This window comes from Clupea harengus, chromosome 6 (genome assembly GCF_900700415.2).
Source record: "Clupea harengus chromosome 6, Ch_v2.0.2, whole genome shotgun sequence".
Classification (NCBI taxonomy): Eukaryota; Metazoa; Chordata; class Actinopteri; order Clupeiformes; family Clupeidae; genus Clupea; species Clupea harengus.
The window spans coordinates 5,780,112-5,796,242 of record NC_045157.1 but is presented as its reverse complement, the minus strand read 5'-3'; the positions used below and the strand labels follow the sequence as shown (position 1 = coordinate 5,796,242).

Genomic DNA, 16,131 nt, shown 5'->3' with positions numbered 1-16,131 from the left:
AAAGCTTATAAATAGAATATAACTTTAATTCTGATGCCTTTGCATCTTTTTGCCGTCTAGACAAGCTGAAATTCAGTCAAATTTTGACCATTGCTTTTGATTGGTTCTCTTATTTGAATTTTCACTTCCTCTCGTCTGCAAATCAAAATGTTATTGATAATGATACTTTGACGAGGTAATTAAAATAGTTACATTATTTACTAAACTTCAACAGGGAAAGTAATCTGTGACCTATTACATGTCAAATGTAACCTTCCCAACCGTGTTCGTTAGTTTACAGAGCATTAGCACCAGTTGGATATGCCTAAATTATGTTAGAAACCTTAAAATTAAGCTGTGTCTGAGAACATTTAGAATACAGTTTACCGCAAGTAAAAAATAAACTTTTATATAATGCATCCTATGGGTTATCTCAAGGACAGTAAAGGAAATCAAGAAACACTCTGAGACAAATCAAAAGCCCCATTAAACGTCTGGATAACATGGTAAATATTGACTGAATTTGAGCTAAATAGGCCCTATCACATCTGTTGCCTTGTAATGGCAATTTATAATTTTTATGGAAGGTAAGCAGTTTTGGAATGTAGTGTCCCAAATGTGATGTTGTTTTCGTGTCTGTTTCCCTACATAATGCAGAGTGAGTGAGTGGATCTGAATGCAGCTAAGGAGACAGGCATATTTCACCAGTGAGTGAGTGGATCTGAATACTGCTAAGGAGACAGGCATATTTCAACATTTCAACATTTATTTCTGAAAAGAATACCAGCAGCGTGTGAGGCTGGGCAAGCTTGTCTCGGAGCCCCGGACCATCAGCACTGGAGCCCCACAAGGCTGTGTGCTCTCTCCTTTACTCTTCTCCCTCTACACCAACATCTGCACCTCCAGCCACCCCTCTGTCAAACTCCTTAAATTTGCGGATGACACAACCCTCATTGGACTAATCTCCAATGGGGACGAGGCAGCCTACAGAAAAGAAGTTGACAGCCTGGCTTTCTGGTGCAGCCAGAATCACCTGGAGCTGAACGCCTGTAAAACAGTAGAGATGGTAGCAGACCTCAGGAGGAGCCCAGGCCCAACCATCCCCCTCATCATGTGTGACTCCCCAGTTAACACTGTGGAGTCTTTCAGATTCCTGGGAACAATTATGGCACAGGATCCACAATCAAGAAGGCCCAGCAAAGGATGTTCTTCCTTCGGCAGCTAAAAAAATTCAACATGCCGCAGAAAGTGATGGTCGAGTTCTACACAGCCATCATTGAGTCAATCCTCACCTCATCAATTACCATCTGGTTCGCTGCCTCTACTGCAAAGGACAAAGGCAGACTGCAGCGGATCATTCGGTCAGCCGAGAAGGTCATCGCCTGCGACCTGCCGTCTCTCCTAGACCTGTTCCACTCCAGGACCAGCAAGAGAGCATGCAAGATCATCGCTGATCCTTCCCATCCCGGTCACCACCTATTCCAAAGACTCCCATCTGGCAGAAGGTTCCGGGCTATAAAGACCAAAACCTCACGCCACCTGAACAGTTTTTTCCCCACGGCAGTGGTGCTCACAAACAAGCCCCCTGCATCACACTGACTCTGGGTTTGCCAATTCCAATTCACAATTATTTATTATTATTTAATATTCTGTATTTGTCTTTTATTCTTGTTTTTGCTATTTTGTTGTTATGTTATGTGTTTTATGTCCTATGCACCAACCACCAAGATAATTTCCTGTATATGTAAATATACTTGGCCATTAAAACAATTCTGATTCTGATTCTGATTCTGATTCTGATTCTGATTCTGATTCTGATGGATCTGGCTAATTTAGGTTGGGCATATGGCTCTGCCATCTATACACAAATGCTGCAGTCAAAACACAACAGAACAGCACAACACAACACAGCTGTACTGCACAGCTCAACACAAAAACACAGCTCAACAGAAAAACAGCACGACCCAACACAGCTGCACTGCACAGCACAACACAAAAACACTCTGACAGACAATGGGGAGGATAGCTGATCTGGCCTAAGGGTGTGACATTGACCATGGCAGTTGACATTTACAGTACCTGAGGATGGTGTCCTTGCCCGGGCAGGTTCTACTGCCTGCATACTGTACGCACTTGTAGTTGCTGCGGGGGATGTTGTGTCATAGGTGTCCCAAGATCACCCACTGGTATGTTAACACTATGATCAATCAGTATCTATGTGTTAGATACATTATATTAAGACGTTAATATTGATGAGACAGAGACCAGCAATCAGAATTAAATCAGTACTTTATCTTTTGCAAAAGAGGAAGTGTGTTACAACCAAAGGTCATGAGCAGACTCCAAAGATTAGCTGGGCGCAGCCAGCCTATATGTGAGTATAAAAAAACATGTTTCATGACAGACAAAGGGCGGTATCCTGCCGTCCACTCGCTTCAGAAGTTACAGCAGTGATGTCAGAACATGTCCTTGAAAGAAGAGCGGTATGCATGACTATCAGTACAAAAACAAGTGGTTTGTCTCAGCAAGAGAGTAGGCCTCCTGTAGGCCTCAGCAAACAGGATAAGCAAGCAGATTAAAATACAATAACAATGTAATTAAATAAATTAAATTTCTCTATCACTATGGTTTCATGGTTTCATCTCCTTCCAGCAACCTGTTTATTTTAACATACTTACTGGGTCTTCTGTCTTCTGGAAATATCTTTGCAGCACATTACCCCAGCTGTGGTTGAACAAGTTGTAGTGCACTGTTATTGCTCAATTATGAATGGACCTACTGCTGAACTGTTGCTCATCAAATGTTCATCAAAGTAATCGGTTTTAGCTTTTTTTTTTATGTGCAGCAACAACTAGAGCACACTATCAATATAAAGCTCATCATGACACATGATGCATTTATACAGTAACATCTTCAAACTTCCAAAACTTCCAAAACTTCCTAAACTTCCAAACGCCAGCTAAGTGCATGTGTATTTGCAAGTCATTGGATTTACAGCAAATCATATTTGGTGGCTTTTCACAGAACCTGGCTTTCAGAGCAAGCACATGCGATTAGTGAAATATCACAACTGCAGCTCATTAGCCGAATGAAACCAAGGTATCCTAAAGATCCTATAGAACATGCAGCAAAATAGTGTAAACAATTACTTAAAGAAGAGGGGTGGTATTTCCAAATAAACCCCCTTCCCCCTGAAAAAATGAAAGGTGTGTCTCGGTGGCCGCTGGGAAAACAGGATGCAGCTTTATTTTATAGAACCACAAGGAGCAGACACAGAAATAGTTGCCTGCAGGGTGAAATACTTCCCATATGAGCCTTGTGTGTGATGATGATGAGGGCTTTGCATTAACTGGTGGAATTGTTGCTTGTGCTCTATGTGAGGGATTTTCTGAACGATAGCGTTCATGACAGAACGGTATGGCTAATTACATAGGTTGAAAATAACAGGTTTCAATGTCACTCTCCCTTAAGCACTGCATTGAGCGTTCTGCCACATAACACAGCAGCTGCTACAGTAAAAAGAGACTAAAAATGTCCTCATGTAAGGCAGTGCTGCTTGCATATCAGCCACAAGTTCTTCAGTGGAGCTTAACAAGACTATGTTGAAAGTCTTCAATGTTCGATTCTTCTTCAGGGGGGATAGTGGTACAGGAGGTAGATAAGTTGTTTAGTAATCGGAAGGTTGTTAGTTCAATTCCCTGTCGAAGCGTCCTTGAGCAGGACACTGAACCCCAAATTGCTCCTGATGTGCAGTGTGCCATCCGTGTAAATGTAAAAATGTGTATACAACCTTGTAAGTCGCTTTGGATAAAAGCGTCTGCTAAATGTAAATGTTCTTTCTTTTGAAGTATTTACTAAGTTGGAAGTATAAAAAATGATATCCATATCCGTCCGTTCACTAAGAGAAATGCTTTGTTCCTGTTTTGAACAATAGACGTGTTCGACTTTATGGTGAAATACATCTGAATACGTAATTAAAAGTTTGTGTTACAGCCTTTCAAGAATAAGCTTACCTAAGAGCCCATAATTACAGTAGACAGAGGGCCCCCATCTCTCAATATTGTTTGAGCCACATTCCATTGGAGTCAACACAAGGAAAACATGCAAATGTTCACAGGTCCAAACCTGTCTTGATTTGCATACTCTGGACAGATGTTTTCCAGTCTTCTTTTGTCACATAATGCCGACGTTCAAAATTCCACATATGTAGAAACATGCAGTAGCTATGCATCCATGCATGCCATGAATGAAGGAATCAAATGGAACATGTGCCCTACAGAAAGTGAAATGTAAATATTTATTCGATCACTTCTATCACATCTTTCTCTCAGTCCTTCCTTCATCTTTGCACATTATTGATGGACATCAATCATATTCATTTACCCCTGATCAATTCTGACAATTTAAATGATCTTTAGAATGATCATGATTTGTTTACATAATTCACTCACATATACTGTACATCAAGATTAAAAAAAATAGAAGGATCTTAAATATGTGGTGTTCATGCATCTTGATGGATTTAAGGTCCCCAATGTAGAAGCATTTTATGGGACTCCTTTAGAGAGGCAACAGGTTTTTTTATGGGCCAAAGTGTCTGCAGACCCGTCATCTTAATGACTACACTGTCTGGCTGCCAGAGCTTCTACCACACAATTATTTACAAAGACCCAACCAGTACCTCAAATGAAAAACAGGTTTGGCTTTGGTCCCTCTCTCCTGTTTCATGCGTTCTTCCTCTCCAGCTGTGTTCATCTATATAGCCTATATATTTTGTGTACATTAAATGGACAGAGAAAGAGTGAAAGAGTGACTGATTTGTTGTTTTGTATATATTTGTCTTCATTTATGCTAGATAATAGAATACGAAAGTTTCCGGTTGAATTCTGGACATACGCTGATGTAATGTCAAGTCTTTTGTGATTTTACTTTGTTTGTCTGAAGTCACTAGATGTACAATGGATGCTTCCACTCAGAAAGGCTTGAAGGAATAAGGAAGTGCATTCATTCATGACTTTACTTATTTAATTGGTTGGAACCCAGAATGAAACCACATTGCTAGTATCTGTCATTCCAATCTTGAATGCTTGTCTGTGTTTTTTTTACACACACTTACTCTGGTCTAGGTTCTAAAAGAATCACCGACCTAGGAATGAGTGCGCATTTGTTAAGCTACTATCATCATTTTTAGTATCACTTGTGGTTTTTTACTTCTAATCTTTTTAAAGGCTTAACCTGACGGAAGGATAAACAAATAAAAAACAAGTGATTAAAGTAAAAAGTAAATGTGTTTAAACAGCCGAAAGCCCTCAACATTCACCGGGAAGTGGTTGGAATTATGTAACCAATAAATACACAAAGACAGTAAACAGTGAAAACCTATAAAACTTTAAACTCTATTCTACAGACAGAGTTCACCTTTAAAACTTTAAACTCTATTCTACAGACAGAGTTAATTCTCCTGATAGCTCATTGATCTCCCTCTATCTTACCTGAGCAACAGTAAAGATGTTGTGAACCTGAGGAATTCTTGTAACCTGTATCGCATATCGCTCCCTTGTTATGTAATTGGGTGATCGCACTCTCTACACTGGGGACCACAACAATAAGGTCGGAGCTGCATTCACAACAAACAAGCCGTGTTTAAGCTCTGGGAGGGTCTGAGATTGACAAAGAACTTAATCATTTCAACAACACACCCAGGAACTATTCTTTCCACCAGAAGTTTTTTTTTTTTTTTTAAACTTCTTAATTTCTGACAGGTAATGGGCACCTTTACAAGTGGAAGACATTGAATCTCTGAAGATAGTTCAAATGATTTTAAAAACATATAAACAAATACAGGAATGGCCGGTGATAGAAATAGTGAGGATTTTTGTAATATGTAAAAAGGCCACTACGCAGTACTTTAATGAGGAGGAAGTGAAATCCAGGCGTGACCCAGGCTATAGGGGCAGGGGAGGAACACGCTGAGCCCATATATAAACAGCCGTGGGAGTCGCTGGCGCAGTGAAGAGGGACTTGAAGCCAACCTATCTCCTTACACATCACACTCAAAGGTGAGGCGCTGAACTCTCAGTATGAGGGACTCTTTTTAAAATCTTAAAGTTTGTGTGCAAATGCTGTTCATTCTGATATGATATGAATATGAATGTACATTATTGCAGCACTAATAGTATACTCTCACTAATTGTCAAGTATAATACACCTGTGTCTTGATAGGTCAAGATGTAGAAATCATTAGATTTTTTTGTTATTATTGTTTAAGGAATTGCTTAATATATAAAAGAACATGTCTCCCTAAACTCTCATTTCTAATTTATTTTTTTGTGTTTTTGTTATTCATTTAATTTTTCATTTTATTCATTTCATTTTCCAGACAAAAAACACCATGGCAGGTGAGTCTTTCTTACTCTTCATTTAAATTAAGTTTTCTTTTCCCTGTGCAAATGATTAAACATCTTAAATGATAAACATCTTCTTCATCTTCTGGAGCATATATTTGCTCACGTTTCCACCAATTTAACCATCTGAACGCCGCAGCAGGTCTTCACAAGATCCCTTTGATCTCACAGTGTGTGTGTGGCTGTGGGTGTGGGTGTGTCTGTGTGTGTAAGTGTGTGTGTGTGTGTGTGTGTGTGTGTCTGTCGGAGACTAACTATCACCACCTTCTGTTGACAGATTCTAGCTTCAAGACAGAGTTCCTGCAGAGCCACAACGAGTACCGTGCTAAGCACGGCGTGCCCGACCTGGCCATGAGCGACGAGCTGTGCAGGTCAGCTCAGGCGTGGGCCGACCACCTGGAAAACATCAACAAGAACAGCAGCATGATGAGCCTGCAGCATAGCGACACCAAGAATGGAGAGAACCTGTTCTTCTCCTCCAGCTCTGCACCCATCACACTCACTGGTATGGCTGCCACCCATGGATACCACAGAGAACAAGAGAGGGCTGGCCTAATTAGCGCTCACACTGATTGGTGACATTTGCATAATTTCTGGCTTTCTGTTTCTCTCTCTCTCTTTTTCTCTTTGTCTTTCTTTCTTTTTTTCTTTTGATTCTGTCTTTGTTTAGGAAAAGAAGCAGTTGAGAACTGGTACAGCGAGATCAAGGATTATGATTTCAGCAATCCTAGTTTCGGATCTAACACAGGTAAATTGATTATCATATGTTATAAAACAATTGGGTTCTATTGAATTATTTAGCTGTTTCTGATTGGACGAGAGACGTTCCATGAGTTGGAATATCCCAGGACATCCCAACTCGGACTTTTCACAGCTAATAATAAATCACTCCGCGATGCACGTTGATAAGCGATAACCGTTAATTCAAAGTTCTTATAATTCCAAAAGACGTTGACAATGGAACTATTTTTTTGTTGCGGAGAAACAATGGCGAAATAAACATTTTTTAATCAATAACTTCGTGTTTAAATGTTAATTGGTTGACTATAAAATTGTTTTATAAAAGCAATATAGTACTCGTGCCTCCGGCCTCGTGGCTACGGCCGAACACCACCCGTGGGAATATCCCTTACCTACCCCACTCGCACTCGTACTATATTGCTTAAATATTTAATATCGTGTACCTGAGTGTTTGGATATTTCAGAATCTTACTCCACTTCAGAATAATACATTAAAGAGTCATCACTTTTGTGATGTAATGTAATGTAATGTAAAGATATTTAAATATATGTTTTAGAGCTATCTTGCCCTTCTAATGTGCCTTTTCTCACTGTTTGTTTTAGGCCATTTCACCCAAGTTGTGTGGAAGTCTACGACTGAGGTTGGTGTAGGTCTTGCCATGGTCGGAAACGCTGTCTTTGTGGTGGGCCAGTACAGCCCTGCAGGAAACATCAGTAACGAGGGTTACTTTGAGAAGAACGTCCTGCCCGAAGGTAAGCATTCTTAAACAGAAACAACTGTCATTTTTCAGCTCTAGACTCAAGCGCTACATTTATCCATCTGTGAAGACCAGTGATATTCTATTCTATTTGATGTTATTCAATTCTTGCCTTTAGTAATGAGGCCTATCTTCCTTTCATGCTTCCCTTTCAGCATAAACATCTAAAGGACCCACTCCCTTTTCTATCATGTCACAAGCCAGAGTGGCCGTGGCCCTGCAGTGAAAAGGACTCCTCTTTGTACATGAAGGCACCTCTGCCAGAGAGGAAGTGCTGGACATTCTGACACCTATTCCCTCCCAACACAAGATGTTACTGCCAGAAACTGTTAAGTGCAAGGATATTCCACACAGACAATAACCATTTCAGGTTAGACTATTCAGGTGCAAAATATAAGCTATGGTTAGTGCAGATTTTATCACAATTTTTTTTTTTTTTTTACTTGAACCAGAGTGTTGAATGTTTGTATATTACATGCAGAAACTATTTTAAAAAAAACAACAGTAAACAGACACCGAGCCAGGTGAACAATCTTCCTACGCCAGTTTTTCACAATCCCATGTCAATATCTGGGTCTATTGTCATTAACTATGAATAAAAGATTTTATTAACAACCAAAGCTCCCTATTTCATCTGATGTCAACTGTGCACCTTTGCTGTGCCAAATGAACCTAAAGCACGTGTGCACTTCAGCATGTCAACGAAGGCTGCTGCTGCTGCTCACGCCACCTTGTCTTCAGCAAGAGTCAGTCAAACACAGAGAATATGTACTGACTGGTAGCACTGCACTGAGTTCAATTAAAATATCATTATAGAGTAATACTCGACAGGTGGTTTACTCCTGACTGAGCAAATGCAAACTGGAGCTGGAACTACAGTATGAGGTGGAACTGTTCATCCGGGGGTTATTAAAGGGTCTGCTACTTCATTTGAGGAGATTAAAAGAAAGTAAGAGTATTTTGCCCTCAGAATCCATTGGTGCTAGATGCTAATTTGGACTTTATGTTTCTCACTGTAGGTTTGTAATGCTTTCAGATGTCAGTAGAGGGCAAGGAATGAAACACAGGATTCAGTGCACCTGTCCTGTCTAATTAGCCACGCTCTACACAACCACCTTTCTTCCACTAGCATAGCATCCGAGTCATGGCACGCACTCTTACCCCACCTAATCCCCCATCGTAATCCCTTGTCTTCCTTTTCAGCAGGGCCTGTAGTTGGGTGTCTGTATGCATAGCCCCAGGCATACCAGGGCCTCGGCCAGGAATCTTACCAAACCTGCCGTACTCGTGCAAATTTGGAACCTGAAATCAATCAAACAATATCAGTACAAAATCGATACAACTATTCAGAAGAAAATTGATGATGTCATGGATGGGCAGTTTTCATAATGAGGTCATATTTGATTGCCAGGGATCATTGTTTGCCATGTCAGTTAACTAAGGCTGAGCAAGACATTATGACTCTTATAGCAGAATAGCCCCTGAAATATGTTTCTGTCTTTCTTTCTTTGTGTTTTGTCAAGGTTTCACATCGGGTTGGTCACCCTTCCCTATGGATTGGGGTTAGACCTAGACTCACCAAATGTCTCTGGAGCTTTATATAGCTTATTTAAACCCTACTCTAAGGAGCAATGGCAAGACATTTCAACATCTAAAGTACTAAAAACAAACTACAGTAATGGATGCATTGCATCTTAGATTTAATAAATTCACATGTCAACCAGATGTCAGGCTTTGTGTATCTGCAAACAAAATGCATCCCTTTGTAATATAGAAAACTAATTTGCCTTTTCTAAATTGCTGTTAATGAAAAGAATGAAAACCCAGCCAAGAACAATGAGATAACTTTGTAATTTCATCTGATGGCTAAGTGTCTATTTATTTGTCCATTTTAAAAAAACAAAAAAAACATGCAATTTTGCCTTTGATTATAAATAGTCATCTAGCATTCAGACAGCTATGTTGATAGGCACTTATTTCTGCCATGCGTGCTATTAAAGAAGGGTGTTTTACCGCACATTACATGCACACTGTATCAGAGCAAAGGCGTCATAATAGCTCACATATGCTAATAAACATACAAAGCATGTCGAGCTCTTTGAGTGATCTTTGATCCTACTGGAATGTGCTGTTTTAGGTGAACCCGTGTAGATGAGAATCCAAGCCTCCTTATTCAGTAATGCTGATCATTCTGCTCGTCTGTGTGGTTTGGTCTTTTGAGTTGTCAGCAACATCATTTTAGCTTATACAATGTTTGAACATCTGTTATTGATGTAATTTATGTCACGAATGTTCTTGAATATTCTTGTGAAGGCTATTCCATGAAAAGTTGGAGTCATTTACATCTTTGTTATTTGTTGTTTGTTTTTTTGTTTGTTTGTTGTTTTTCTATGCTTTTGAATTGTTGTTTAACATCATTCCTGTCACAAGTGGCAGTCATTATATGAGAAAAAAGCATTCCACCCTTATTCAAGGGCTAATCCTGTCTATTTATTACTGCAGCAATTAAAGCACTTACTGTGACCAAAATTGCGTCATACGCCTGCTAGTCAACATTGTTAGGAGGCCGTTTAGAGAGTTTGCTGTTAAGCCTTACAATTACTGCGTTATGCAATCTGGAAATATGGAGCTTTAAAGCGACACCTTCAGAACAGAAACATTTCTCTGCAGCACCTAGAGGTTAGACCTGCTGGGCGCTTTCAACACCGCAAACCCTACTCTGGGGTTCAGCAGTCATTTGAGTGATTTACTGCTTCAGTGCTGAAGGGTTTATGGGTCCCCCCCCCACACTCACAGAGGAAGGTCTGGAGGCAGAGATGGCTGCAGGGTGCGGCTGGAGCAGGAAACAGAGGGTTTCTTTCACAGGGGTTAACCTTTGTGTGTGTGTGTGTATGTGTGTGCGTGTGCGTGTGTGTTTGTGTGAAAGGACATAAACATCACAGATACGAGTCTACCAAATAAAACTTCTTATGAAACATAATACCAAAGAATTCAAAGCTGCGCGTCGGGGTGCTGTTCGCCCCGTCGGGATTTATTTTTGGATAATGACCTCCGGACAATACATTATCCCTTACTTCCTACTAACTTTATCATTTTGTGGTGTTCAGCGTCCTTTGAATTATTTTTTCCCTCTACATACACACAATTGTTGCCTTTCATTACCACTAGATGGCGGTAGAGATCTGCTGTAATAGATGGCCAAATTCTGACGGTGTAGAAATAGACATTAGAACTCTAAAACATTCCTGGTGCTAAGACATAAATCATTTAGATATAGTACCACCTGAAGAGTACATAGGTCCAGTGTATAATGTTTCTGTTTCTGGTGTCAGCCTTATAGTGTGAGTCTTTGTTAGAAAAAAAAAAACATAACTGTAATGCATAAAGAGGTGCAAGGCTGCCTGTCCAACAAGCGCAAAAACATCCCAGTATGAAATGGCACTGCACTCATCACATACCCATCCACAGTCTTTGTGCAGTTGTGATGAAAGGGAACTAATTATCAGTGACATTCAAAAGCAGGGGGCATGTTGACAGATGCACTCTGTGTTTGGAGAGAGGAATCAGGAAATAGTTGTCATTAGTGAAGTGCTGAATCCACGTTGACCTTCGACCTTTGACCTTGTCAAAATGAAACAAATGTAGTGTAATCTTCTAAAACCTCTGTACACCTAGGTCCACAATACATTAGCATTTGGCCAAACATGTTTTTTAATTTTTTTCCCTTTTCTTTTAAACAGTAGTTATGTAGCCTAATGACTATTGTAACCTGCTGTGGTGTCTGCATATTAGTGATGTGACCGATGCAGCTCCATGTTCGTCCATAGGTGTTGGCCACCACACATGAAATGATAAAGATGAGACATACTGTACATAAGAACATAAAGATGAGACGTACATAAGAACATAAAGATGAGACGTACATAAGAACATAAAGATGAGACGTACTGTACATAAGAACATAAAGATGAGACATACAGTACATAAGAACATAAAGACGAGACATACATAAGAACATAAATATGAGACATATATAAGGACATAAAGATGAGACGTACATAAGAACATAAAGATGAGACGTACATAAGAACATAAAGATGAGACGTACATAAGAACATAAAGATGAGACGTACATAAGAACATAAAGATGAGACATACTGTACATAAGAACATAAAGATGAGACGTACATAAGAACATAAAGATGAGACATACATAAGAACATAAAGATGAGACATACAAACGAAAGGTTTAACCTTGCGTCAGGATCAGTTTTGGCTCTTGTAAATTGGAGTGTTTGAACCAGTGCTCCTGGTAAAACCCATCTCCCCTGAATTAAATCTATCCTGGCATAATTATGGAATTAATTGGCATACATTGTAGTTGCCAGCCTATAGATTTTCTGATGATTTCATCCTGCAACTCTTCAGTCCTCAAGTGTATCTAAATCATAAAAACAAACATGCATAAAACATACAGAAATATTTTTTTCTGGAATATACATTTATATTTTTCAACATCTAGTTAAATGTCCTTGCATTATCATGTGATGATATTGTCACGAGGGCACCCATATGTTAATTTAATGTCTCTTTCATTTAATTAAAATGTCACAGTCTTAAAATACCAAACGACTTCATTTACATTTTAAGTGGCCATATTGTTCAGTCTTCTTTGTCTGATTAATTACCACCATGCTTGAAGTCATACAACTTTCCACACAGCGATGGAACTGATTTTCCCTTACAGCTATTGTGCCAAAGGTTAAAGAAAGAAAACTAATCAAGTTTTAAAATGTGGGTATAAATACCCAGGCAACTTCTCTCGTCAGTCTTCATATTTCTGTCCTAATTTTTTTTTTTAAACTAAGAACCGGCCTTTGAGTACACTAGCTCCCCCTGTTGGTCAGGACATTTATTTGCAGTAAATGTGTGCAGTCAGTCATGGGTCCTTATGTTCAACCACAGGGGCCTGAAGGGTAAAGTTGTCAGGAAAAGAGATGAGGTCAAAAGGTCATTGGTCAATATGTCAGTCAGTCATGTCTAGCTCTGAATAGCCATTTCCCCCATAGCCTCAGGATGGCTACCTGATTAAGGGGCCTAGAGTTACAGTCCTCATTCTTTATTCCCTTTCCCCTCCTCGCCGGAGAAAAAGACTTCATAGAGAAAAATCCACAGAAAAAAAGGGTCATAGAGGGGTTACAGTGGTTGTGCTCTTCTCTTCTTCTGGTTGTACTGAGTGTCTTTTCTTGGAGGTGATGAAAACACACAGGAAAGATACTCTTACAGTCTCCTTTTGTTCAGGGAGGCAATTTAAGTCAGTTAAGTTTTGTAAATAATTATTTTGCAGACTTGTTGGCATTGGCATATTCATACTTATTCTTCAAGTCACATTTGATTGGTGTAAAGTGACCTTCCAGCGAGTGGGATGAGTGTGAGTACTGATGTAAATAAAGACGAAAGGAATCTCAGCCCTGGGGCGAGCAGAATTACTTGGCTGTGTGTCAGAAAAACTAATGACGAGACCAACACACACCTTGTCTTCTTCAAGACCAACTTGCCATGTTCTGAAATATTAATAGGATTCTATGTAAAGAACGCAAGAAAACAGAAAACTAATGAACAAACTAGACTAGGTCCACCGATCCACTGCAGCCATATAGAGTTTATTAGTCTATAATGAGGCAAAGGCATCGACACGAACAGTCTTTGTGTAATGTGAGTGAAAATCTAAAGAGTTTAGTTCCTTAGTCTCCTTATGACTTACTCAGTCGACTAAACCTGTACTCTGTGCAAATGTTACCTTATTTAAGCCCTTACTTGAAAGTCTTTAAACTGCCGGGGTGAATTTTTCTTGGGTAAGATTTACAAATTGTTATTGTAGTTGCCATAAGTTATGCATCAGGGTTGAACAACATGGCTGTAGTGACAGTATTCATCACAGATGGAGCAGCACATTTTACCGATAAATGCGCTGGGGGCAGGAACATGGACTAAACCAGAGCCAAAGGTAATAATCCATTTATTTTGTTCTGGCAGAAAACAGTGAGACAGGGAAAAAAACAAACTAACATAAAAATCCACATCACAACATATCTCATTAACTAGGATCATTTTCTATCTCCGTTATCTGCTCATTTATAAAGCACTTTGAAAAACCATTGTCTATGAATTGTGCTACATAACCAAACTGGCCTTGCCTTAGGCATGGAATTAGTATTGAGAGAACTGGTGAGTTCAAATGTGCAAGCAGTGCTCCAGTGTGTACTCCAAAGAGTGAGCGATAAACATCTAATTTTAGTTGATACACTGGAAAAGATGTTACATTCTTTGTGCTATTGGTTGGGGATTTCCCACAGTGACCAGACCTCTCACTGTCACATGCAAGTACTCATACCCAACAACCTAGCTTAAGTATTATAACAACAGACTGCACTACAACCAACATACCAAACACTAACTATACTGATCAACTACAACTACAACAACAACAACAGCAAAGATGCCTTTGTGAGCATTTCAACGGGATTGTCAAGTGGGTACATCTCTTCATCAGTGATTCGTTGAATTAGGCCCACAACACCTCCAGGAGGCTCAACAGTGGCCTCTCGCACAAAAGCAATTCTACTGTCCTCGTCATTAACTGGAAAAGTGTTAACCTCAAATCGTTTAATAAATGCGCCAGTGCCTTTAAAACCTGATTAGGTCTCTATAAAAAGCAACCCTGCGTTTTACAACTAGAGAGAATATTGAAGTGTGCAGGGGAGTAGAGTAGCTTCCGTGTATGTGTGAGTGTGTGTGTGTGTGTGTGTGTGTGTGTGTGTGTGTGTGTGTGTGTGTGTGCGTGTGTGTGTAATGCAGTTCCCAGAATTCAGTGTCTTCTCTCCTGTTCAGTGTGAATGTCAGAATTATGTGGATAAGTGTTCGGTTTCGGAATGTTGCAATGTCTCCCTTTTGTGTCTAGTATTGGCATGCATTACTGTCATCATTTTAGTCCATGTGTTATGTTGCAATGCCTGCGTGTTAGCCCTCGATGCTAGTTAGCGTTTCTGTGCACCATCAATGTCTTCATTGTGTCAAGATTAGACCACCATCCTGTTTGCCTTGTGTTTACTGTGTGTCCAAGTGGCCAATATAGCACTGCTGTCCCAGGGTCATGTGGTGTATGGGGCCCAGGAGCTGCAGTAAAACTGAGATCTCTGCCATGCTGCTCCTGCTACCTCGCTAAAATATGTTTTAATGAGTCAACATCCACACACAACTTCCTTAATTAATACACAAATCAAGATTCAAAGGTGACTAAATTACCGTTTCCATCAAGCATATCAGTATCAGCCGTAATTCACTGATTCTGCTGTCAGTTTATCCCATTAGTGGAGCCTCTCGTTGAGGCGCTAAGCCCGAGCCTCAGCATGTGTTTCTGACACTGACAAAAGCTTTTGTTTGTTTCTCCACACATGCATCTGATTCTAATGGGATTTAGAACGGCTTATGTGTGTACTTATAGACCTAAACAGAGAGACTGAATAAAATTGGTATTAACCAGTAACTGGCCAGATAGCAACCAGCCCTGGAATTAAGGCCTAAGTCATGGTCTTAGCTGGTCTAGGACCAGCTTTGGTCTTGAATAATGGCAAACAGCCACTACAGCATTGAATTAATATTTATTAATCAAACCTTACTGTATGCAAAGTGTTGCCCCAAGTGGTCTTGAATGAAGACAGGAAGCAGGGAATCCTATGCCCTTATGGATGATTATATTAGTTAATGGCATATTGCTAAGTACAGCATTTTATTTACTCTACAATAATTGAACCTTTTTGTATGGTGTTTCCTCAAGTGGCCTTGGCTGATGACAGGCGGGAGGAAATGGCAGGAAATGAGACGCCCTGAGGGAAGCTGGGCTCGTTGGGCCTGGAAGCAGATGCTGAGTCACGGCCGACGTCAGCTGCGGCTGACAGGGTGACGCCTTCGGCGGGAAGATAAGACTTTCCCCTCTTCCCCTCCTCTCCATCTCCAGAGCGGGGCAACACGACACGGCAAAACAGTTCCTGTGACTAAAAGATGTGTCTCATTAATCATTCTGCACTGACAGTGATAAACTAGTGCAAAAAAAAAAAAGACAAGGAACTTTTTTGGTCGAAGTTAATCCCCTCCCAGCCGAACTCTACGTAAACAGCCTAGTAGAATTACTGCTCATCTCAGCCTGTACGGCTCTTCTTTACGCCTCTGTTCACCCTAAACCTAAGACT

At 40.1% G+C, this 16,131-nt stretch overlaps 1 protein-coding gene across 1 annotated transcript; it reads left to right on the top strand.

The window, feature by feature from the left end:
• Window positions 1-540: 540 nt before the first annotated feature.
• im:7150988 lies at window positions 541-7,216 on the top strand. Its single transcript, XM_042707960.1, has 3 exons — window positions 541-566; window positions 886-1,105; window positions 6,633-7,216. The coding sequence occupies exons 1-3, from the start codon at window positions 541-543 to the stop codon at window positions 6,960-6,962; spliced, it is 576 nt and encodes a 191-aa protein (XP_042563894.1). The 3' UTR covers window positions 6,963-7,216.
• The last annotated feature ends 8,915 nt before the right edge of the window (window positions 7,217-16,131 follow it).